The sequence below is a fragment of the Triturus cristatus genome, chromosome 5_1 (assembly GCF_964204655.1).
Source record: "Triturus cristatus chromosome 5_1, aTriCri1.1, whole genome shotgun sequence".
Lineage (NCBI taxonomy): Eukaryota > Metazoa > Chordata > Amphibia > Caudata > Salamandridae > Triturus > Triturus cristatus.
The window spans coordinates 704802542-704829652 of NC_140587.1; the positions used below are offsets into that span (position 1 = coordinate 704802542).

The window sequence follows — 27111 nt, forward strand, 5'->3', positions numbered from 1 at the left end:
ATATATATTATCATCCATGCAATACGTAATATTTTGAAAACAAAACCTAAAAAAGGGGTTGAATCAATCTAAAAATTTACAGTTAAAAATAAAGTTATAAAAATATAAAAGAATCATAACAGTTTGTGCAAATCCGCCATAAGTTTCAGATAAAGTGCAGTAATAAATTTCCCATAAAGTGCATCAAAGTCCAACATACCACAGTGACTTGGTGATGAATCCTGAGATGTATAGGCTAAGAACAGCCGTTAGGATGTAAAAATAACAATTAAACAGAGTAATTGATACATACAACATTAGAAATTCATACATTGAGGCACGGGAACGCACTGCGGCTTGGAGGAATGTGCTTACTCGAAAAATCAGCTCATCGCTTCCTAATCTTAATGTCTCAAGGTATGCAAGTTCGTAGTCAGTAATAGGATGGACCCTGAAGTATGGGACAAGGTACTGTTTAGTGTATTTTTCGTAAAATTTACAAAAAAGTAAAAAATGTAACAGGGTTTGTTTGCCACCAATGCCACAGGGACAGGTCGTTTGCTCTAGATTATTATTAAAGCCTATTGGGAAGCAAAGTGAGTATTTGATGCTTCCGTCCCTGAGGCGATAAAGTAGGCTTCTTTTCCATCTCCCTGTGCTTTTCATAAGATATTCTTGTGGCATGTGATGTTGGGTACAATATTTTTCCAGTTGGGGCATATATCTAACAATTGATGGTCTAACATGCTCAACATCTTGTCTTTCTTTGCGATACAAGTCGTACAGTGCCCCCCTGGTTGATCTTATGTTTATGCCTTCTGCTGCTGACGGGCAGGAAAAGGCATGCTCCATACTCACACTAGCTAGACTCTATTTCACTGCAGCCAACCATGGTATGCGGCCACCTTTATCACACTTGAGACAGTCTGTTATTATTTCTTCTGTTAAAATTGCTGCAGGGTTCTGCCATATTTTCAACCAGAATATCGCTGGGCGTGACCTGATAAAATCCTCCACATAATGTAGGTTCAATTCCCTATGGCATATATAATTTGTGGATGATATTAATGCACCCAGAATTTTCCTACAGAATCTATTTTCTTCTATTTGAATCCCACCACAATTAGCATGCCCCCAAACTTCGGCTCCATAGGTAGCCGTCGGTATACATTGTGATTTATAAATTTGGATCAATGTTACCACTACTTCAGATTGCCTTGGTTGGCGAAGACTGATAATAGATTTTACCGCTTTAGCGATTTTACTTCTTCCATGGGCCAGGTGGGCTTTCCATGAGCCAGATTCTGAGAAAACTAAACCCAAGTAGGGGAAAGTGGTTGTGCATGTCAATAGTTCCCCGCCCACTGTGATTGATTTGGTATGATGTTTTTTAGGACCACAACTCATTATATAAGATTTCTTAAAATTTGTGCAGAGGTCTAAATCTGCCATAAAAGACACAAATCCCATAACTAAAGTGCGAAGTGCGTGCGACCCATAAGGACCGCATCATCTGCGTATAAAAGCACGGGCAATAGTTTACCATTAATTTTGGGTACATCACTGGTAATTTTTGAAAGAGAGTTGTGCAATTCATTTATATAAAGAATAAAAAGCAGAGGGGCCAGAACACAACCTTGTCTGACCCCTCGGACAACAGTGATGTCCCCAGAAACTTCCCCATTTTTACTTATTCTAACCCGGGCCTTCAGATCCCTGTGCAAATATGCCAAAGAATAGACCAATGCTTCGTCCAACCCATAGTTTAAAAGAATTTCCCATAAACGTGATCTATTTACAAAATCAAATGCTGAGGATAGATCCATAAAACCCAAATAAAGCGGACCTTTTTTAGCAACTGTGTATTTCCCCAAGATGAGATTCAAGTTTAAGCACTGTTCCAGTGTTCCAACATTACTTCTAAAACCCAGCTGGCAACAATTTCAAATATAGTTATTTTCTGCCCAATTCCTATTTCTATTGAAAACAACTCTGCCCAATATCTTCAGAGTGTTGTCTATTAGGGAAATTGGGCGATAACAGCTGGGGTTGGATCGGTCCCCTTTTTTAAATATAGGGACTATAATACTGGTTGACCAAGTGCTTGGGATGGTTGCATTAGTCAGGTTATTAAAAACATTACATAAAAGAGGGGCCCAAAAATCCGGTTCATGTTTTATTAGATCAATGGAAAGCCCATCCGGACCTGGCGCTTTTTTCCCTAGACTTTGGTGTATTGCTTCCTCAACTTCAAATATTGTTATGGTAACCTCCATGACTTTACTTGGGATGTTGTTACAAGTATGCGAGGTGGCGGTGTAAATTCCCGCAAAATGCTCCTCCCATTGCTCGCTTGGTATATTACAGCTTATGGGGGTAATGTTTATGTCCATGGACCTCATATTTTTCACTTCCTTCCAGAATCCATTTGTGTCCTTTAGATCAGCTGCCCTGGCCAAGTTATCCCAGCGTACTTTCCATAATTCATCCGAGCGCATCTTAGTGGCTTTCTTATAGCGGGCCCTTAATAATCTAACTAAATTCGAATCCCTGGGTGAGGCCGCTAATGCTACGCGCAAGTCTCTGTTGGCCCGAGAGCAGCAATTGTCGAACCATCTCGGGTTTTTATTTATATTGCTTATAGGATTGGAGATTATGAATTTGATGCCAGAGCATAATTCTCCAAAAGCCTCAACAATCTCCCTGCCTGTTGGGCCAATTGACAAACATGTATCAACAAGTGTGGAATGCGTTCTTATCATGCGTGCAAAGAGGGCTCTATTATCTATCCCCTTCCATCTCAGCCTAAGCTTGTCAGTAGAGACCAGCAAATTTTTAGCCCCTATTTCCCTTTGTCTAATAGATTTAGGACAAAGCCTAATAGTTGTTAAAATGGGATTATGGTCTTCCTGACTAGTACGTAGAACCTCAGCCTTTACTAAAAATTGTTCCAAAGTGGATGATATAAAAACATAGTCTATGATTGATGAACTGCCACGTCCTCTATATGTAGGCAGTGGCCCTTGAATTGGGTTTACACCAAATTTATCCATTACATTAGTCAAATTACGAGGGGATAAAAAATTAAAAAGTTGCTCCCCTCTTCTGCATGAGGTCACGCTAACTGGGGTAATAGTAGTGTTATCAATAATGCTACTCAGACGAGCATTGAAATCCTCAGCTAAAAAAATTCCATTTATTTTACCATATTTTTGTTCATCATTTAATCCATCAATAAATTCAAACAATTTAATAAAATTAATATTTGGCAGAGACGTAAAATCATTATTATAAAAATTAATTAAACATATCACGACCCCCGTGTATAAATAATAGCTTGGATATTTGCATTATTTGTTCTTACAGGTTTTATACTACCCTCAACCAGTGTTTTTGCCCATATTGATAACCCCCCACATGGACGCCCTGTTTTTGGCTTATCTACGATGCTATTGTAACACGCATACCCTTCTAAAAACACTTCGTCTGTACACCACGTTTCCTGGAAAATCAAAATGTCAAAAACATTAACCAGGTCAACCCACTCTTTAGAATTCAATTTAGATCTTAGACCTGCTATGTTCCAACTTAGAACATTCAGATCTGCGCCTGTAGAGTCACTAGCGTCTACATTTATTATTGCAGGATCTGCTACCTCAAGGGAAAAAAGCGGTTGGCTGTTTAATGGTCAGTCCTGACTCTCCAGGTCGGACAATGCAGCGAACCGGTTCTGCGAATACCAAGTCGGCAGAGGAGGGTTACGTGGACTCTCTAAACGGGGCAGAACAGTAAACCTATTCAATGGGCCCTGTGTTGGTATAAAGGGGTTATGGGGGCCTCGAAGGCCTAATGGGGGTTTATAGAAAAAACCCAATGGTAGCAATTGAATGTTGGTGGGGGTAGTGTAATGATCAGCCTGTGCTTGGAGTATCCATTTCACTAAAGGGGGGCGTCTAAAATTAATAATTATGCAGTCACCTGGGATGTTCTTTACTGAGAACCCTACCCAACCCACGCGACGCACCATTAAGATCTCATTAGCGTGCTCTATCCCTAGACCTTTATATTTTGTTAACCAGTCAATACTCTTGTTTTTAAGTTGTTCCCAAGATTCAGATTGGTCCTTTTTCAAGGGAGGGACGCCCGCTAAGATTATAACATATGGGCAGGATTCAGGGGGTAAATTAAGAGTATCTTTGGCCAGAGTCTGAGTATCATTCAGGACAACTGCTCGGCCTGTAGATAATGGCACCAATGTTGCTGGAGGAACTAATGTAGCTGGTATTGAGATCTGAGACTGGGTAGTACTGACAATACCATTACCAACATTTACTATAATTGGAACAGATGTCAATGAAAAGGAAGATTTAGGGAAATTGCTGTCATTAGAATTACCACATTTATCACAAACAATGTTAACCTTGGGAGGCAAAGAAGTACTAGTTACCCTATGCATAGCCTGGGTTGGTGATCCCATTTGTTTAGTACTCCCTGCGGTTTTGTCAACAGTGCTAACATTGTTTTTCCCTTTATCGAGTCTTTTTAACAAATTTTCCAGTCTATCCAGCCATTTAAATACAGCATTAAATTGTTTATCCATTAGTGTTTTTAGTTGATCATAGATTGAGTTTGATAGGGTGTCAATAAAAGGATCGCCCAGTCTTCCCTGAGAGCCACATACAATCATGGCATCGGTTTGGATAAGAGCTGAATTAGTACCATCAGCAACTGTGGTCAAATCCACAGTCATATCCTCAGAGTTATTCAATGTTTGCTCCTTAGGACCATTATGTCAACAATCGGGCCGCGCTTCCACATACTTAGCGGGGTTGGTTGAGTTTTCGAGCGGAGTGACTTTTTCCTAATACAAATAGGGGGTTTAATTACTCCTTTATTCTCCTTACCCCTCACTATTTTGATGGCCGCAGTAGTGTGGGACAAGTCCCCGCTACTTGCATCATCTTGACGTCCCGATTGGCAGACTGCGTCAGTTATGTATACGTTGGTGCTTACATACTCAGTCTCAAGAGGTTTAGAAGACAAATCACACTGACTAGGAGTGGCAATCAGGACTTCCGGTGTCAGTGGATGGCAGGTCGGTGAGTTACCCAGTTGCGCTCCGCCCAAAACGTGTAGATTGAGTGCCGGCAAACTCATAGATAGTCTCCTTTCCATTTGCTCGATCTCTGCCGAGACAATATCAACAGCTTCTGTCAGCATAGATCCAATGGAGATCACAGATGGAGGTTTGAGGGCCGATATCGTTTTATGCTTCCCCATGCTATGTCAATATGTCTCACCTTATCACAGATGTTAACGGGCTGGCCCAGCCCGGCCTCCTCTGTACCCTGACGGCCACAGACGGCCTGCCCTTTGCCGGGCTTAGCCCGGCGCCACCCGCGCGTGGTCCCGCGACCCGTGGGCTCTCATCAGGTTACATGCGCCTCCGGCCGCGGAAGAGGCGTGTGCGGCTTCCTGCCGCTAATGATGGTGGGAGATGTAGTCCTCCCCTCACTGCGGCCGCGCCAAGATGCAAGGACGGCAGCGGTGGCTGGGGGAGACAGGCGGCAGGAGAAGAGACAAGCAAGGTATGACAGCCTGGACCTTTTTATCACCAGCAAACGGAGCCCTTGGCATTATGTGATCAACAAGAAAGAGCTTCAAAAGTACTACTGAGAGAGAGGCCTAGGCTCCAATTACATATTGGTTAACCTGAGTACAGGATTTGAATAGGTCGAATGTGTGTTTTTCCACTAAAAAGACAGTTTGTACTGCACATTTTGTCTCTTGGCATAGCATATACTTTTTCTCACTTCTGTTTCAGTTATCATTGTAGCCTCTGTAAGAGACACTGTCTACCATGGCGGCCTTTTGTGAACGCAGCATTGGATGTCAGCTGTCTCTTGTAGTCCTTCATCCTCTGATTCATAGTCATTCCCAAGAATGCACAGAATCTTGCCTCATTAATTTTAATAAAGCCAAGGTTCGGCAAATCTTTGGGCCTTCCTGAGCTAGAGCCGTGGGTAGTTGTCACTGACACTTGAATAGGGCTGGGTCTGTCCTCTCAATGTTGTCTCCATCCCCCTGGAGTGTGTCTAGAGCCAAGACCAGGCAAGGCAAGAACGTTTGCACTACCACGACAATCCTTTGAAGTATGCCTACTTCAGAGGCCAAAAGGGGTATAAGTATTGGACCTAAAACCCCAGACCTTTGGAACACTTCTGAATCAAGAGGAGACTCTGCCAAGGACAAGAGCTGAAGAGCTGTAAGGAGGAGTACTGTCCATTTTCTGTGTGTTGCTTTGCTGGGTTGGCCTGCAGTTGCTGCTTCTGCTTTGGAGAAGAAAAGGACTGGACTTTGCTGTGTATCCTGCATGTGAAGTTTCTCCAAGGGCTTATGTGTGCTTGCCTCTTGTTAAGAAGTCTCAGGACCATCAAAGACTTCACCTGCAGCATCCCTAAACTCCACTGCTGGGAGTTCTGACTCGGCCTGGGCGATGAACTCCGCTCTGTTCATGGAGTCTTCTGCACTCCTCACTCCGTGGAGCTTGCGGAGTGCAGAAAACTCCACTTCGTGTTGTGCAACGGAGATTTTTCCCCGCTCGCGCTTGCGAACTGTAAGTTCGCGAGCTGCTGATTGGGTAGAATTTCTACCAGAGCGGCAAGAAGACCAGCATGAACAGCAGTTTGCACTACACTCCGCCACTTGCAGAACTTCGCAGAGTTTTTTGTAACTTCGCGGAGTGTTCTGTAGCAAAACTCCGCAAACTACACACAGGCTTAGTTCTGACCTGCAAAGTGGTGCCAATTCTAGTCTCGCGCCCCAAGGTTGTTCCTTCTGTAAAAAGCTACAAAGCTTCAAAATCGACGCTTCGCCCTTCTAGTGCCTGTTTTTTAGATGCAGCGCCATCATGTGGGAAGAGTTTTCACACACTGTTGGCATGCAGCCGAAGAAATTGACGCAGCGCCTGCCTGTGGCTGAAGAAACCGCCACAGTCTGTGTTCATCCCTACGTGTTTCTGAAGTCTGAGACCCCAGCACTGACTCCGATGAAGGACTAGCTGTGCGACTGAAGGAATCAACACATTGTTGGACTGCGGCTAAAACAATGGATGCAGCGCCTGTTTAGTACCACCGCATCACCTTCCAGCGCATTCGGATTTCCACACATAGCATAGGACTGAGTGCAGCATAGAGCCAATGTAGGGGCCCAAGAGCAGGATTGGTTTTTACCCAGGAAGGAACACAAAACAATTCTCTGATGCATTTTCCTCTATCTATGTGTGCCGCAGAATGCACACAAATAGAGAAAATAATGAGAAAAATAAAGATATTTCTTCTCGTTATGCCTCACCTTGGAATGCACCAAAGACCATGGATGGATGCATGTAAAATAGTAGGACAAAAAAAGTGTAGATTCAATTTGTATGTAAACCTAAAGAAATGTCACAACTGAAATAGAAGACGTTATATATGTTTTATATGTGTAAAATTTTATGCTGTAAATCACAAAGTGTATATATGTGTTGTATATATTGTTAAATGTTTTTTTGAAATGTATTGAGGGATTGGTGTAATATACATGGTGAAGGAAACCGTTAATGTAAATAATACAAAAAAGCAATTGAAAAATAATTGAAGCCCAGAGTCAATAAAAAGGACTTGTGAGGCATAAGAAAAGGTGTCATCTATGGTTCCAGAAGCATTCTGTTTATTTGTAATTTGGAGCACCGAGTGCAGCATAGAGCTAATGTAGGGGCCCAAGCGCAGGATTGGTTTTGCGCAGGAAGTAACACAAAACAATGCTCTGATGCATTTTCCTCTATCTATGTGTGCTGCAGAATGCACACAAATAGAGAAAATAATAAGGAGAAATAAAGATGTTTCTCCTCATTATGCCTCACCTTGGAATGCACCAAAGACTATGGGTGGATGCATGGGAACAGTTACGCTCCACCCATGGAACGCCTTCATAGCGCAGAGTAACGCAAAAGTTGCCTTGCGTTGCTCCAGATTGACTATGCCAGACAGGACCACGCAAGGAGGCTTTGCGTGGTTTGGTAAATCTCACTGAAGCCCTTGCATTGCATGCGCCGCCTTGCGTGAGGCAATGGCAATGCAAGGGCTTCTTAACTCTGACCCTGGGTGTCCTGCCATCTACTTTGACTCCTTTGCTAGATGGCTGATGTAAAAGACTGTTTTCAGTGCGCTCCCTGGCCCTCAGATCACTTAGTGGCTTCATCCAACATACACAGAATTTTGTTATGTTCCTAATGTCTTCTCCCAGACTCATTCCATTAGAGCAAACAAGGCAATGACTCACTCATTCCGAAGCTCTCACATGTAGGCTTCAGCTGGTATTCTGCTCCTCCCACCTTTCTTCTCATTGCAGGAAAAGTGGGAGAGTAGAGCTCGAAAAGGCAGTGACTTATAATTAGGGCTCCCGGTTTTCCGTTTAAACGGATATTTACATATAAATACAGACGGAATTATTTTTTTCCTTCGTCTGTATTTATATTTAAAAGCGGGAAAATACTACCAAATTTCGCTGCACTGCCGTGCTCCAGCTGAGTTGCTTCGCCATGCCCCTCTCCCTGATTCTAGGGGTGTGTCTGCCCACCAGTAACACAAAACACTTGCAGGGCCCTACAGCTTGTGGTTTGCTGGAAATTCCTTCCAATTAGGGTCGTTTTTTAACTGCTGCTGTGCCCCCTGAGCCAATCCTGGTTGGAGCCAGGCGTCACTGTGTGGATGTATCACCAGTTCTCTGTTCCCGGGGGCTGAATCTTTTAAGCCATAGGCAGAGTGGAGCTGCAGGGGCTCTTAGAAGGGGTGAAACAACAGCGAGGCCTCATTAACATGCAAATGGTCTTTTAAAGACCTGTGAAGTGCCCGGGTGCGGCTGTGTGCGCCGGGAAGCTGTCTCATCCCGGGCTGCCACACACGACGGGGTGGGGGGCTGAAGCCCTGTGAGTCCAATGGGTGTTGCGCGCCTGCGTGTGCACCGCACATCCCCAGACACTGCTATGCGCCCCTTAGGTCTGGGCTGCTGCCCTTTGACGTCCGGATTCCAGAGAAGGGGGCATTGCAGAAAGTGTGTGTGTGGGGGGGGTAAGAAACAGACGCTACAAGAACACTGCTCAACCGTACAGCCAACTAAGTGTTAAAAGACAAGAGAGTTGGAGGGGTGGGGGTGAAGTGCGGTTATAAGTGTGACGTAGAAATGGGCTAGCAGACCTCAGTGTGATAAGCGCCAGTGAAGGTCAAAATTCGGAGGGGGGTTTGTTATAGTAAATTTATTTCACAGCTTTAAGTGTTTTTTTAGCTCTCCTAAAGTCTCACACATCGTCTCTAGTATCATTTAAATGAAAGAATCAACATATATTAACAACTTGTGCTACAAAATGAATGCACGTTTATGATTCTGTCACCTCCTTCCCCTCACGCGCCTAGCACCGCTCTCAATGAAGGCATCCAGGCGCCTGATTGAATCTGGTGTCCCACATTATGTGAAGTGTGTGAAAGAAAGTACACGTGGACACAGTGGGCGTGGCACCGAGACACGCAGCTGAGGCTTACAAAAGCCCCCTTGTATTCTCACTGTGAAACCCTATACTCTGAGCTTAGCCCACACACTTACCGCAGGTGGGAGCCGCAGGGTTTATTTGCTGTCTGAAGACAGCCTTTGGGGGACACAAAACGCAATCAATTAAACTAAACTGGACATTGTAGGAATGTAAAAAAATGTGGTATTTGTGTCAAATATTAATCAGAACTCAGGAAGTAATAACGCAATGTGTTCTCCTTTGGTACAACGGTGGAATAAAATAAAGTGCATGGGTGTCACTAATAGACATTAATTGTTGAGACGCTATTTTAACTTTTTTTTTAAGTATTGGACCCGGAAATTGTAATTGTATAGCGCTTACTACAATTGAGGAGGTGATGAAGCACTTTGCAGCAAATACCGCACTCCTCCAGAACCAAAGATTAGAGTTAAATAGTTTTCATATCGGTTAATTGTGCTACCTTTGTTCCCAATGTGCATCTGTTCTCGTGCGTTGACGCCATGTGTGCTTCTGGTCACTTAAACAATCCAGAAGAGAAAGTGCTTGAATCCTTCTGAACAGGGCGTCGTGGATATGTCAGACTTGAACACAAATGTACACCTCGCCCCCACCAAGCACCATCTTGACCAAACAGTCATCAAACAGGCACCGCACCTACTGACGGACAAGCTCACCAACTCCAGTGTGGCCAGGACACAACAAGGCCAAAGTGCAAAAAAGTAAAAACCTGTGAAGTGCTCGGGTGCAGCTTTGTGTGGCCGGGAAGCTGTCTCATCCCGGGCTGCCACACACGACGGGGAGGGCTGAAGCCCTGTGAGTCCAATGGGTGTTGCGCGCCTGGCTACAAGAACAATCTGGCCACAAACTCGGCAAACACTCCAGTCACTGCGTCTTCACAGCCAAGCTGGGTAAGTACACTCTCCCAACGTCCACAGCGCACCGCAAACACGTCCCAAAAACACATGTGCAGAGCAGTACACTGTACCTGCCCCTCTGCACCCAGCACATATACTGTCGGTGTCTATCTCTGCCTCGGGAGCTGTTCCAGAAGCTGTGCAATGAAAGTTACTTCATGAAATGAAAAAAAGAGGGATTGTAGCCAGACGTCGGAGTGAACTGTAAAAATTAAGTAATATGTTGAAATACAAAATATACTACAGCTGTACACTGTTTTGTGAAAACACACAGACCTATTTGAGTCTCAATGTACCAAAACATCTCACTCTGTAAAAAAACATGTATCACATCGGCCTCGCGAAGATTTCTTCATTTGTGGATATTTGTTCTTTTGAAAGCCCGATTGTATTAATATTTTTACTTTTTTTTAGAAGCCAGTTTCTGCACAAGTGAGGGACAATCCCTCATCTCTGTTAGCTCCATGCAAACTGTGGCAGGTCTCTTAAAAGAGTAAATTTTATGAGTATCATTTTCTCCATGACGGCCCCTTCTATGTCTTATGGCAGCTGCAAAGTTGTAACTGCACTTAAAGGCTAGGGCAAGTACATGACTGTGGCCGATTTCCACACACACTGACACTATTGTAAGATCATATTAGTTTGCATTAAAATGTGAATATAAATTGTGGTAGTACTGAGCTGTTGATAGCCTTAAATAAATGTGGAAAAATACTAACTGCAGCGTCGTTTTTTGGTTGAGGAAAAAATAAATGCGGATATATACAGAAAAAATGCCCAAAAAATAAATACAGTGCAGTCAGCCGCAGAGGGTATTCTGAATACTGTTGCGACTTCACAACCATATACAACAACTTTTGATGGGCTCTCGTGTCATCACAGTCTTACTATAACAGTGCTGCTGCACAGTCCTCTTAGCTGGCCCTGTTATGCCTTTGTGCCCTCTTATGCACTTCCAGAGCCTCATCTTAATGAGATGCTTTTCTCGATCAGGAATTGTACAACTTTTGGAAGTTGTTCAATTAAACTATTCATCTACTAAACTTTCTTTAAGGCACGTGAAACCCTGGTGCCCCAGTGTTTTGTCCTCCTCCTTCTCCTTCTGCTCCCTTCATTCCCCCATGCATCTAGAAAGAGGAATACAATAATATTAATATTATTAATAATAAACTGTCATAATTATGTAATATTAATTATTTGTATTGTTATGTGACTATGCAGAACATGTTATGTTAACGGGAAAGATAACATCCATCTTTCTGTAACAGAGAACTAATTTGCAAACCATTACCTATGCTTTAAGAATTTGCAGTGCTTCATCTTACCCACAAAACTAGGTTCGGTCACCTTGTAATCAACCCTTGTCTTTACAGGAAGAAGCTGATGTAGCTGAAAAACAGTTGAAGCAAGAACCAACCCAGGTCACCTTCTCAACATCCGCTGTCTCAAGCACCCAGGAGGTGTTGTACATTAATGGAAATGGAACCTACAGTTACCATAGTTACAGGGGCTTAGGAGGAGGACTCATCAACTTGACTGATGCTTCCACCAATGGTGAGCAGTGTTAGCGGCCTATATGTGTATCTGTGTGTGGTCTGTGTACCAGTTTGTTTTTACGTGCTGTAGTGTGTGAAAAAGTACACTACTGTGTGTGGATCAAATACATGTGACCGATAGTGGTATCACATGTTAGGTATGATTGCCAAGCGAAAAGGTTCTGCAACTCACAAGCAGTGGAGCCTTCAAGTGAACCATGGACCATACTCACCTCACTCTTCTTTGTATCTGTTTATTTTTCTGAAGCCTAGGGATGAAGACAAAGTGGCCTATGGACCTCGGAGATCACAGCAGGGAATGCGCCAATATTTTAATGGCATCTAGTTCTTACTAAGTTTAGCCAAGTCGCCACATCACGTGTCCTCAAGCGCAAGATGGGGAAATGTGCTTGATAACATATGTTAGGTATGAAGCCTTATTCAACGCGAAAAGACACACCTGATCCTTTTAGGAAGTGGCTGTATTGCTATGGCATGATGTCCAAAGTCTTGTCTGAAAGGGCCTGTTTCAGGACTTTCATAGATAATTGGTATTCATTTTGATTGTGCTTTCAACAAGTAGGAGATAACCAGTTGTGGCTGGCAGGAAACAGGGGTCAAGGGCAAAACGCGGCGGGGGACAAAATATTCAAAAAGAAAACACTTACCTCCTCGCAACGCAGCAACCTCCGTCTCTACTTCCTCGTTGTTGAAGAGTCCGGAATCTCACAGGCTCCCCTAAGCCAATCACAATTCTGCAATGCAGCAAGGCAGTCATAGTAGATGCAGGACACTCAGGGTCAGATTTAAGAAGCCCGTGCATTGTCATTGCATCACGCGTTACGCGTTACATACAGCAACAGTCATCAAACAATTGGAGGGTGCTAATCATATAAAATAATTGCAAAAATATGAAACACCTTTGTGATGCAGACAAATTTGATTGTTGCATTTTGTAACTCATATCCATTTTATTTAAAGATTCTGATAATTACATCCATTTTATCAAGCCTTTGGGGAGAGAATACTGGTTTACATGAGCAGGGACGTCACCCCCTGAAAGATTGCTTGACTCTCATCCATTTATGGATGCCAAGTGCTTCCCTGAAATGGAACCCCACTAAGATTGAGTTCACCCTTATCACCAACAGTTCCAAACAAGTCTGCATTCAAGTGCACCTTTCATGCGTCAACCTTGATTGATTAACACCACAATTGCCACAGACACAAAATGTCTTTGATTCATCATAAAAAACAACCTCTTCTTCAAAACCCACATTGATTTATTACTAAGAGCATGGTGCCAGATATTCGCCCCCCACAGAAAAAAAACGTACCTACCCAAAGTAGACTTTCAGACCAACATGCCAACTTTGGTTTTTCGTCATCCTGGATGGCAGCAATGACCTGCTTGCCACCATTCCTGACTCCCATCTGGCTCCGCTGAAGAATGTCTGGCATGCTTCTGCACATCTAATCAAAGTTTTGAAGAACTATGTCCATATCGTTCCCATTCTGTAAAAACAACACCTGCTGTAACAACTATAACTGCCAACAATCCACCCTACATGAGTGATATGCTCACCATCTTAGGTGCTCTGTACAACATATAAAGCTAAAGTAGAAATTAAGATGTACAAAAGGCAAGTCATTTTAAGCTTAGCGCCATGATTCTGGACAAGCCCCCTTCCGCAGATCAAGCTCATTCCATCTCTCCTCCAATAGAAGTGTGAGCTGAAAATGCACATCATCTGCCATTGTTGTGACCGCACCAGATCTTCTGGGACGATGAATCATGTTCACAGTGTTGAATTAGCCCTTCCAGAATCTGAAGAGTGCACTGTTCTTCATGTTGTATTCTTCTCCCTGTTTTTTTCTTGCACTTACCCAGAGAGCCTTCTGCTGAGGGGTAGATCCAGGCATCATAACATTATTGTTGGCGCCTGAGTGGATAATGGCACTTCAGACACTGTTTAGAATTTCCCCCACCACCTTTGGGTTGTCGATTGAGCCTTCCACCTCTTCAGCATCAATGATCCTCCAGTGCCAGAAATAAGAAAAATGTTATTGCCAAGAGATGAGAGACAGGGACTTAGAATTCTGGCCAAATGTCTATTTAAATTTTTTTAAATGTATGTATTTCTTGGAAAGAGCCTTCAAGATGTAATTCAAAGACTCAGTGGTGGCAGAGCTTCAAGGAGTTAAATACGACCCAGGAAAAATGTAATAAAATATGAACATAAAGGAGGATTTAGCAACCCAAATGATCTTGAACTCAAGGTAATACCGGGTAATTTTTGCCCAATCCAAACCGTATCTAATTTAAAATCTATTGAAGTCAATTTTGGGACAAAGCAATCCAAATCCACTGACTCTTGCAAACAAAAGATAAAAAATACAAATAAGTGATTCTGCTGAAAACAAATCTTGATGGTGACTTATCAGCAAATCAAAGGTCAAGACAGTCTATTGAAGTTAAATCAGCAATCAACAGGTGGCATTCTAGATTTAAAAGTTCTCATGGCATCAACAGCAACTTATGATTTAACTTTGGCAGATGTGTTGGATGATTTTTTAAAACATATATCCCTGTTCCACACCCAGGTATGGGTAAGGAAATATATACTGTTTGCCATTCAGTACCTTCTTTATGTAGTTGCTCTTTGACATATTTAAATGTATTACTTTAATCTAGTAATCAAAAAATCTTTGTTACATTTTGAGGACTCAACGTTTTTAGGCTTGCAACATTATCAGTTTCAACTTATGGACAATCAGTCCCTAGACTTTTACCGAGCTCTGCATATGATTGTATCAATGAAAGCCAAGTTGATGGGTAGAGAGCTGGATGAAGTCACCTCTGAGAATAACTTGTATATTACAATTGCTAAAAATTGGAAAAGTAAATTGAAACTTAGCATAGCAACAAGTTCAAAGGGAAGAGTGTGGTGAACTACTAAACCAAGGTCAATATAATCTGAGTAGAATTGATGTTCCTACACAAATGAGTAAAAGTAATGATACCGATTAGGATAGGGGTAAAACAAATTTAGATCCAAAGCATCATAACCATTTAGATGTGCTCAGGTGGCAAGAGGACATATTTTCAAACCTTTTCAGTGAATCTAATTAAATGTAACCAGAAATTGATTATTTTAAGAACAATTGAGTTGACCAAGAAAGGAAATATAATGGCAAAGTTATGGAAGTTCAAAACCCCTGAAAGATATGCCTTCTAAATGAAAATAAATGAGCTATAACAGCAGAGGCTCCTAGAAAAACAGTGGAAGCTAACGGCTTAGTGAAGACAAAAAGCACGCATAGACATACCCACTGAATCACACACAAAAAACAAGGCATGTAAGGTTTCAACCAGGCAATGATAGATTCTTGTACTGACAATGTTACAAAAGAAACAGAGACTTTCAATCCAATGGTAAATTAATTCAGACTATGTGTTGAAACTTGAATGTCTGTACGTGATGAAAAAAGAGATACCAAAGAGACGGAGCGCCTGAGCAAATCAAACCCTCACCCCCAGTCAACTGATCTGTGTTTAATCCATCATCATTCTTTAGCTCACTCCACCACCCCAGTTCAGACATGACCATATGCAAATCAGTCTGACCCTGTGCCTCATGGGAACAGTCCAGCCCAAACTGCCCAGCATGTCTTCCCTGGACCGGAAACAAGCATCCTGGGACCGGTTTCGGGTTCATAACCCTCATCAGCCAGGCTATCTTGAATCCAGTGGCAAAGTGAGCAAGGAACCCACGTCTGGGCATACCCTACCAACTTAGGGCGAACAAAGCGATACCAAAGAGGGGATGATGGACGGAGCGCCTGAGCAAATCAAACACTCACCCCCAGTCAATTGATCTGGGTTTAATCCATCATCATTCTTTAGCTCACTCCACCACCCCAGTTCAGACATGGCCATATGCAAATCAGTCTGACCCTGTGCCTCATGGGAACAGTCCAGCCCAAACTGCCAAGCCATGTCTTCCCTGGACCAGAAATAATCATCCTGGGACCGGTTTCGGGTTCATAACCCTCATCAGCCAGGCTATCTTGAATCCAGTGGCAAAATGAGTAAGGGACCCATGTCTTGGTATACCCTGCCAACTTAGGGCAAACAAAGTGATACCAAAGAGGGGATGATTTACGGAGCACCTGAGCAAATCAAATACTCACCCCCAGTCAACTGATCTGGGTTTAATCCATCATCATTCTTTAGCTCACTCCACCACCCCAGTTCAGACATGGCCATATGCAAATCAGTCTGACCCTGTGCCTCATGGGAACAGTCCAGCCCGAACTGCCAAGCCATATCTTCCCTGGACCGGAAACAAGCATCCTGAGACCGGTTTTGGGTTCATAACCCTCATCAGCCAGGCTATCTTGAATCCAGTGGCAAAGTGAGCAAGGGACCCACGTCTGGGCATACCCTGCCAACTTAGGGCAAACAAAGCGATACCAAAGAGGGGATGATGGACGGAGCGCCTGAGCAAATCAAACACTCTCCCCCAGTCAATTGATCTGGGTTTAATCCATCATCATTCTTTAGCTCACTCCACCACCCCAATTCAGACATGGCCATATGCAAATCAGTCTGACTCTGTGCCTCATGTTGAAAAAAGAAGCTTGGCCATTTCATGGGCACACAAACAGTGTCATGTGAGAAAGCAAGAACCAGGCTAAAGAAACACTTGTTTAGTACATGCATAAATCATGTTTATAGTGAATCTATTGATCTGTGTGACATTTCATGCATACACCTCTTTCATAGTGTAAATGTATGCTAAATTGATCTAGGATTTTCGACATATTTTGTATCCTCCATTGTTTGCTTAACACAAGTGTTCTCTTCTCAGTAATCTTTGGGAAAACACAATCAGAGGATTGACCATACACTTGATTGATTTGGTAATGAACAAAAACAAATTAATTTGTTCCATAGGAATTGACCTACAATTGATATAGAAACCAAATCCATGTATTGCATTTAATTTTTATCTTCTTCTGGACATTTCTTAAAAAAGTAATCTGATTGCAGTACAATCAAAAATTCAAACTAAGCTGGTAGATTTTCTAAACTAAAACTACATCCTGTGGGGGATCTTAATGCTCAAATATCCTCTTGGGATATATTGATTCGTAATTTATGAATTAACTGCTCAGACCTATTTGTTAAGAGTCTCCAGAGAACATCATGGAAGTGGTCCTTATCCACTCTTTTTTGAGTTTGCTTGGTAATAAAAGCATAAACATCAGGAATGTAAATGAGAATATAACACATGATTGCTTGGAAGTATGGAAACATAGGTAGATCTATTGCAGACCTATCAGAGATCCTAAATAAATTACAGCCAATACAGCAGCATAAGGGTACGATTAAGTTTGAGCAATTGAAACAGGAAGTCATGGACATAATAGCATTATAGTTTTTTTCTATAAAAAATTAACAGAGTGCATCAGCGTCAGGTAAAAATATTCTTAGGCCCAATTCACAAAGATAAATATCCAAATATATATTTACTCACATGTAGATCTCTTCCTACAGCTAGATGTAACCCTTCACTTTTTTATATTCACCACTTCTGAGAGGAGAGCTTTCTGCAAAAGAATTTACAAGAGTACGGCTACTTTTCATCTGCTGGTAAAAATATCTGCTACTGTGAGAATGTATAGAGAAATATAATAAAGTTTACTATTTTTAAAAAGAAACACACACATATATATATATGTAGATATATATATATATATTTAAAGCTATATATAAATATATGCATAAAGCAATACTCTTTAAGGCATAGTGTGGCACATAAATAATGCAAAAAAGAAGCAGTGAACTCTGGGTACTTCCAAAGTTTAGGTAGAGAGCAGGTCCTGTATAGAGCACCCTACAACATCAGCGACACTCTGAATGTGCTCACCTCAAATGTATACTTTTCTAGCAAAGTTTGTATGCATAGGATTAGCACAGTGCCATCCACACCAAGCTAGGGACAAATGGCCCGAAAGAGGCTTCAGCAGTCGGACATCCGCCAGCCTGTGGATCGCAATTCCACCAGTCTGAGCACCAGCAGCCAGACAGAAGACCACCGCCAGGATCCTGGATCCTGGATCCTGACGAGGTGGTGGTGGGGAAGGCAGCAGTTTGCCAAAGAAGTACAGATTCCGGAACTGCCATGCAGATGACGAACTGCCTTGCCGATGAGCTGTTGATGGCGGGGACCCTGCCATGAACAGGTTGGCGGTAAGACAACAAAGAGGGCTCAACCAGGGCCACCGGGGTTGTTTGCCCATTAGGCATTGTGGTGGGGCACATGTTGTGCTCCCCTATGCCTGCAATGTTGTGCTTGCTACCAGTGCACGCATGACAGTGGAGGCAATGCAGTGCTGTGGCATTGCTTCCGGCTTACTATGTGAGCCGTAGCATGCCACTGACACTGAGCCACCACCGGCACCCCACCAGCCCAGCGGTCTTATTGTAATTCGGTGGTCGGGTTGACGCCAGCTTGACGCTGCAGTCTGACCCCCATGATGGTAATCGGGCCCTAAGTCTTTTCCCATTTCTACTGCAAAGTCTTCAAGCATAAAATTAGCACAATGCCATTTACGCTGAGCTGTAAAATAGCAGAAGCCTTTTACCACTCCAGACACACTATAACAGCTTTGTATTGGTAAAATACCATCCAAGCCAACCTGGAATGAATAAAGCAATCCCTTACAAGTGTTTCTCTATGAATATAGCTCTTCAGAGAGGTTTAGCTTTGTCCATACACAAGGGAGCACCCAGAATAAGTCAAAACAATACCATATATACATATATATATGCATATTACCTACTGGCGCTTGACAGTAGGTAGCTATAGTTATGACCTTGTTTCTATTCAAAAAGCGTTTTTTCTTTTGCCAATATATTTGGCGCCGGTTGACGAATCTTTGCGAAATCTTCAAAACTAATGGGGCGCTCTGGTCAGCTCCTGTCTTGAAAGTTTTGGGGTGATTCGTCAAGCGGGGGCCGAGAAAAAAGGGGGGTCCCAAAATGCGCTTTCCCCATGTTAATTTCCATAGGAACTTTAGACAAAGCTACAGCCCGAACTTCTGAACGGAATTACACCAAATTTGGCAAAAAGAACAGGTCTTGTTTCAAATGATGTAAATCCGTTCAGTAGTTCCTGAGAAATTAAAAAAGAAAAGTTTCGATATCTGAGCACCGAGGAGGGTTCGCGAACCCTCCTGGGCACGAGCTTCACTCTGATTGGCTGCCAACACTCCAAACCAGGAAGTGTTGGCAGCCATCTTGTGACTCAGTGGAACCGAGTCACAAGAAAACAGTGAAATACAGGTTAAAAAACAAGAAAAGGGGGCAGGGTACAAACACCCTGACCCCCTAGGCCTGTCAGGGGGTTCCACAAGGACCACCAGGGTCAAAAAAAGCATTAAAAAAACAAAATCAGCTGAATTCGTGCTGGGGTCGTGAATCCGGCCGAGAAAATAAAACGAAGCGCTTTGTTTTGGAAAGCCCCCGGGTGGGAAAGGTCCCGGGGGCACTCACCAATTAATTTGCTGGGTCCTGCGGGAGCCCCTGCTGCCCAGGGGACCGCCACCTTCCCGGGGGCTTATTTAATTGTATGCGGAGGCACTGCGGCCCCCCGCAGCCCCGGGGACTGCCACCTACCCGGGGCTTTAAAAAACAAATGTGTGGGGGGTCCCAATCACCCCCACGCTGCCCCAGGGACCACCACCTCCCCGGAACTTTAACGACTTGGGAGGGGGGCCACGCAGCCCCCCTCCAGGAGCCCTTGATGGCCCTGAGGACCGCCACCCCCCAGGGCCGACTCCTGCAATGTCCCGGGGTGCCCACCCCCGGGACATTGCCGTTTGCAATGGCAGGGAAGGAGCCGTGAGGATTCCGCCCTGTCATAGCAAACTCTGCTTTGCTTCAATGAAGCAAAGCAGATTGCTTTTGAGCAAGGGGATCTGCATGTTAGCAGCTCCCCTTGCTTAAAAACAATGCTGGCTCCTGCAGGAGGCGGGGAGCCGGCGGGACCGTGGGGCATTGGGGCTCCCCCCATGGTCCCCAACGCAAGGGCCGGCCCTGAGGATGGGGTCCCCGGGGCCAGGAGTGGCCCGGGTGGGGGGCTACACGCCCCCCCACTGCATTAATTAAAAAGAAAATGGCCGGGCACCGGGGGATGGGGTCCCCATGGCCAATAGTGGCCCAGGAAATGGGGGCCAAGCGGCCCCCTTCCCGTATGATTTTTAATAAAAAGAAAATGCACAGGCCCCGGGGATGGGGTCCCCGGGGCCAAAAGTGGCCCAGAGAAGGGGGACCACGCAGCCCCCCTCCCATAATATACGGAGAAAAAAAAGAAACAGGGAACTTGCCGGAGGCCCTGCCCTCTCCCTGCAGCACTCTGCAAACGCGCCCCCTGGTGCGTTCTAAGTTGGGGGATTAAGTCCCCTTGAATACTGAGGGTCCCTGGGGGCCAACTAGCCAACTGTGTGACTCTGTGCATAGATGTGTGAGTGGTTGATTCACTGGGTGAATGGGTTCAAGAGTGCATGTGGAAACAGCTGTATGGGTGGGTGAGTGTGTGTATGGGTGTGTTGGTGAGTGAATGGATGTTTCAGTGTTACATGTCCAAGTAACTACATATGTAAAAGGCAGTGTATGTGAGAGTTGGAGTATATAAATGACTATATGTGAGAGTCAGTGATTGTGAGAGTGGCTGTATGGATGAGTGTGTGCTTATGTCGGTGATTGTATAAGAGAGTAAGTATGCGTTAGTATCTGTATGAATAAGTGAGGTGGTGTGTATAACTGTATAGGTGAGTAAAGTGTGATTGATTCTTTGCATGACTGACTAGGTGTGTGAGTAACTGGATGAGTGGCCGTGTGTGAGTGTCTGTATAGGTGTATGAGTGCATATGATAGTGTTATATTGATGAGTGACTGCATGTATAAGTGACTGTATGGGTGAATGAGTGGATGTGTATGTAGACCTAGGAATCAGTGAGTGTGTAAATAGTAACTGGTATTGGTGTGTCTATGGTTTCGAAAATGGTAGTCTGTATTTTAGAGTGAGTGTATCAAAGGTTATATTCGGGTGTGAGGAGGTGCATCAGATTTTCACATGGATGATGTCATCAGTGATGTCATCAGTGATATATATATATATATATATATATATATATATATGTACTACTGTAAATGTGAAATAACTTAACCCGTTGCGTACGTTCGTCGGCCAACGGCCGTCGTGAGCACTACCTCCATAGTGCTGCGCACGTCCTTTGGCCGATGCGGCCCCACCCACTCTGCTAAACGGCCGCACCGCGGTGGAATTTCCACCTCGGTTAATGAGTTAAAATATGCATTATTATCCCAGAACAGTTCAAATAAAATGTTAGAGAACATTAACTCGTTAGATTGAATGTTCATTGCATAATAAAATATTTTAAATATGTGCATTAATATATAAACATTAAGTTTTAAACACTTAAAATACCCAACCCATCAGCATTTGGTTTTTATTTAATTTTTTACTTTTGACTTTTATTAGTTAAATGAAAGCTTAAATGTTGATTTAATTTTATTAAATTACGTTTATTCAATATTAGATTTAAAAAAAAAAATAATCATCAATTATTTTCTGTGCTACTAGATCAGCTTATTAGCAGTTAAAAAAACAGTCTGTGTGTTTTGATGTCTATAAATGATCGTATGTATGGTTTTAATGGTCATCTTATCATTGTCAATATCAGGCTTGCCATCAGTCTAGCCCTAGTGGGCAAAATAATGAGTGTAAAACATAGAATAATAAGTTAAAATTAGAAAAATTCATTATTCAAATATAATGCAAGCAACATTCAGTTTAGACCTGCACAAATCAATGAAGCAACAATAAGCATAAAAACATAATGCCCAAGTGACCAATTCAATGTGAATCATATTGCATTAAGTAAATGTTCAATAGCAATTGGCAGACCCTATTCAGGAGGCCATAGGACAGGAAGGGGCTATTGGGCCACAACTGTGGGGGTTAAGGCATTGTGCCACTGCTGCCCATGGTCTCTTACTATGGCTCTGCAAACTGAGCCAAGTATATCCCTTTCCGCATCTGACTCTCAGTTGATGCGAGGCCAGCAGTCACAGGCTTCTCAGGGAGGTTAGTGAGGGTTCTCAAACTAAGGAATCAATACCACCCCTAGCAGCACAATACGATCAATTTTCAGCCCAGTAGCTTACATTTGAGAGAATTCTGTATAGATTCCATCCAGTCCAGTCCAGTCTTCCAATGTTTCATATTTTCCAAAGATGACAACAACAAATTCAGGCATCCAGTGCCTTCTGTGGTGTGCAGTCTGGTGCGGCAGGATCACAACCAGCCCAAGTGTACAAGTTTCTCAGCAAATCATAAAATACCCTATTGATTCCCTTCTAAATACCATGTAGACACCCATTGTGATCTGTTATCAGTACATTGGGGTGTCTTTTGATGTCTTTGTGTAGGATCCAAACCAGTAGTCTTCGGATCAGTCTCCTTCACTATATAACGTTGGTGGTACCGCATGTGTGAGAACTCATCAAATTCCCCACACTTCTCATTCTACCAGTTCATTGAATTCCAGCCCCTGCACTACCTCCATTTGCTTGTGGACACCTTCACATTGAGCTTATCTATGTCTGTTTGCACCTGCCTACACATCCCATAAATCCTCCCCCTGCATGTGCTCCTTTTACATTTGTAATATGTTCCATTCTTTTGCCAGGAGGACACAGTTTCCTAGTTAATTTGGAAATAATCAATTAAGATTAGCCAGATATCCTCCTGGAAGTTGGCATCTTGTAAAGGCCCTAGTCTCATTCACTAGGTAGGTACCCTTGGTCTGGCACATTGCCAAATATACAGCAGGCAGTGGGGAGAGTGGTCTGACAAGGTCTGCCTATATAATATGCTTCCGTCTGTATCACTTAATTCAAATATGTAGTCATTTTGTGGGTCTTGAAAAGAAAGAGTAAATCTTATCAAGGGTTGATGCTCCCACCATATATCTACAACCTACAGTCTTTCAGTCATCTTCCTCAGTTGCACAGTCAGGCGGGCGGATTCATTCTATTTTAGGTGACCTTCTATCCATTTCTCCATATGTTACACAATTAAAGTCTCATAAGCACAACATTGGGGTGTCTAAGCACGGAACCACGACCTCCATCAACTTGGGTAGAAATATTAGGGATGCTGAAGATATATTCACTAACCAAGCAAACATACTGGTGCCCTCATGGGTTTCCCCCCTGTAGTGACCCATATCGATGCCCCTCTTGAACAGGAGGGATATGAGAACAAATGTACATCTCCCCTCCATGTTTTCATCATTTAGGTGTATTCCACTAATTTTAGGTGTGCCTCTTGTAGGGAGGTTGTTTCCACTCACTGGTGTTTCAAATAGGCAAGAGCTCTGTGGCATTTTTTTTATAATTATTCATCTTAAATACATTCCATGTTATTATCTTGACCTTTTCCGCCATCTAACCAATGCGATTAGACAAGTCATTCTTTTTTAGATATGTGATTCCCCCACCATTAAATCTGCTGTGTCACCTGTAGATCTAAACACAAAACTACACAGTTCCACGATTTTGACTTGTACCTTCCCAATGACACCACTCTATGTCCCCAACATATGTTAACCATCAGCAACTTCAACCTTATAAGAATACACCCAACAGTGTCCAGAAACTGAACAAAAATCTTCAGTGTATGGAGGACACAGGCAATTGATGTGCCTCATCTCTCCCTAGTGTCGAGGGCTCGGGCATACCATTGCTGTGTCCGGCAATACCAATAGGGGACATTTGTGAATTTCTTGCTCAAAAAAACTTCTCTTTGTGGATTCTTCACCCCCTCGTATTCAGTACATTTTGTTCAGCATGCAGTGTTCCTTCATCATTGCCCAACACATGTCCATGCTTGGACATATCTCTAGCATCTGTGTCACTAAGTGGCGGACATTAGATGACGTCCCATTTGAGGTTTGGGTTCCTGTACTTCGCATGCTGCTATGTATGCACAAGTATCCTCCCAACTCGAATGGCAGGCCACTTCAGGGGATGCAATAATTTAGGGTCAGCCATCAATGGGCACCAGTTTGGCAAGAAAGAATAACATAGATTTCAGCCCCTGTTTGGGAAGGCATTTCTTGACAGCTTCAACCAAACAACTTTGGAATTGAATAGCATGTGCAGAATCTGGAAACACCTGAATTTTAACACCTTTAAAGTGGGAATGCCCCCACTTTGTCTTCCCTGCAGGACCAAATCCCTTTCTTGGAAGTTTAGAAAACGAGCTATGATAACTACCAGCAGTGCATCTAGTTCTGTGACATCAGGGCCCAATGAGCCCTCTCATCTGAGAAGAGGTTGGAAAGCCCTTTAGGCTGGAGGGTTTCAGTTATCCATGGCCGTAGAACCAACTCCAGCGAGATGCTCTCCAACCACTCTGGGAAATGGAGGTTGTTTCATCTAGGCCTTCCCTTGGCATACTTTTCCCTCGCCTCCAGGCTGTGAGTGTTTTCTTGCAACTTCATGATGGTAACCTGCATATCTTTCATATTACCTGCGAGTGACTCACTGCCTTCTCATTCGCCCTTGCTTTCGCTGCTGCTTTCTTAAAATAGGATCTTATGAAGGTCATCTCCATGGACATGGTATCTATTTTGTGCTCAAGGACTGAGCAGGATTTGGTTCTTGCTTTCAGAATAGGCATCTTGGAGTGAGTATTTGCATCCATCTGACTGCTCAGTGAGGGTCCAGCAGCCTCTGTAACGGTGCCTTCCACCCCCAATGTATACTGTATAACTTTATTTTTAGTATACTGGCAGGCTTTATCATTCACCATGATGTGACCCTCTCCAGTGGTAGGCTGGCGTTCTAAATCTTCCAAATTGGATGCCTTAGTTATTACCAGGACCTCCACTTTCCTCTTCCCAGGCCTCCAGTCAATCTCTCTGCAGTAATCCAAAAATAAACTCATTTTAGCCCAATATACCTAGCTGGGTAGTCCCCACCAAGCAGACAGCAATTTAGCTTTCAAGGGTCCAGGAGCATCCATATTAGGATGTCATGGCTGCATCGCCCCGTGCCACCCTGCATAGGCACAGCACACACCACTTCCTTAAATGTCCAGGAGGTACGTTTGGTTTAGCATGACCGAGTGTACCTGCCTCTCCACCTCCAGTAAGTTTGTTCTTACCCACAATATGCCAGGTTTACCATCCGGAGTCAAATGCACTGCTTGGGCTCACTTGCTTACATCCCTCCTCAGTCTGTGGTGATACACAAGTCCAGCCCAGTCTCTGTAGATGTATATTGTTCCTTTCTCTCTCCTTTTGTATTGGCTTCTGCAATATGTCTGTTTTGTTGTGCTGAGTCAGCGCTTCATTCGCATTGTACCTTACTGGTTTAGTTGGCCTTGTGATGCCACTCTCCAGGAAATGTGTGGGGCCATATTAGCAACAAACTGCGATAAATATCGCAGACCGCACTTAGCGCGAAGTTTTTTATTGCCAGCTATCGCTGGAATCTATCACCACGCTGACGCTGTATTAGCAACAATTAGCGCTATGGCGATAAATATTCCAGCAATAGCGGGAGGGACGGGCCAACATCGCGACAAAACCAGCGATGTTGCATGGGGAAGGGGGAAAACCTTGCTGATACGACCCTGTGGTCGTATCAGCATGATCCACCACCCATGTTAGGTATTGTTAAGTCAGGAAAATAGCAGGTGTTAAAAAAACGGCGATGACCCCAGTTAGCGCTACTTTTCACGTCACTAACCGGGGCCCGGGCCTCCTTGCTAATAGGCGATAGGCCTGTTAGCAGCTGTTTACCAGGTCTGTTGGTCGTGAACAACTACTTTGCATGTCATTAGCGATAAAGATCGCTGACATGCAAAGCGACACCTAAACCGGTCGCTTTCGTCAGAAAGCTGTCGCTAACTGCTGTTAGCGACAGCTTGCTGATAGGGCGATAGAATTATCACCGCTTTAACAGGAAAAGGTCCCGCTAAAGCGGCGATATTGCCCTTGCTAATATACCCCGTGTGGTCTCCTCATCTCTCTGTCGGGCCTCACCAAGTTGCCCTAGCAGCCCCCTCCCAGTGTGGCTTGCTTAAGCAGATGCTCCAATCTCTGCATCTCTATGACCTCCCTTTATACCTACAAGCAAGGTCTCATGGGGCTGGCCATCATTCCGCTCTATAATAAGTGCCCTTCAGTGTATGGAAACTCTTCTGTCATGTGCCGTCATTGGGCACTCATGGTGCTGTCATCTCCGCACTGGGCACTGGACAGCTGCCATGTTTCTCTGGCTTGAGGTCAGAGAGGCCCATTAGTCCTCTGTGAATTTCCAGCTAATAGGTGGTCTGACACTACGACTGAGCAGCACACTTTGTTGGTATTTGATTCACCACCGCATTGCAGTGCTTTTGGCCAACAGATAATTTCATTGAGGCATGACTTTAATTCAGGGGATTGTTGTTGGGTCGAGTGACCTTTTGTCGACCTTCACAGTCACTCCCCTAATAAATGTTGATTTTAAGGATTTGCATCTTTTTAATTTGAAGATAACTACTGTGCATTGATTTTTGGAATTCAAGAAGATAGAAATAAAAACTGGTGCAAAAAGCTGCAAAAGTAGCACGTTTTAATAGATACTTATCCAATGTGAAGAGAATACACTTAAGACTGCAACACAATACAATTCCTATACTAACAATCTATAAAAATGCAATTGGCAAACAGTCCTACAATTGTTTAAAAACAAACTAAAGGGGAGCTATAGATATAGTTTTTTGTCAGTTAAAAAGTCCCAAGAAGACAGAGCACGCCAGAGTCGATGTTTGTGCTAGACTGAGACCTAGCTGTGATTTCAGACCGACTGCAATAGAGCAAAGGTCAGGTAATCCTGGGGGGTGGAGGGGGTCACACCCGTTCAAATTCTTACCTTAGGACTTTGTTACATTTCCACTCCTCAAACTCCTTCAGCAGGGTCAGGCAGAAAGGCAAACCCCAGAACAGTATCTCCGAGTCAGATACG

The 27111-nt window shown here is 43.6% G+C and overlaps 1 protein-coding gene across 2 annotated transcripts in view; it reads left to right on the plus strand.

Annotated features, from left to right (window-relative positions):
* The window catches only part of NOL4 (nucleolar protein 4), a 666365-nt gene that overhangs the window by 616559 nt on the left and 22695 nt on the right, over window positions 1-27111 (plus strand). For both annotated transcript variants that reach the window (XM_085605684.1, XM_085605683.1), the window contains one exon: window positions 11835-12015. In XM_085605684.1, coding sequence (XP_085461810.1) covers window positions 11835-12015 — 181 coding nt within the window. The remainder of the gene's footprint in view (window positions 1-11834; window positions 12016-27111) is intronic.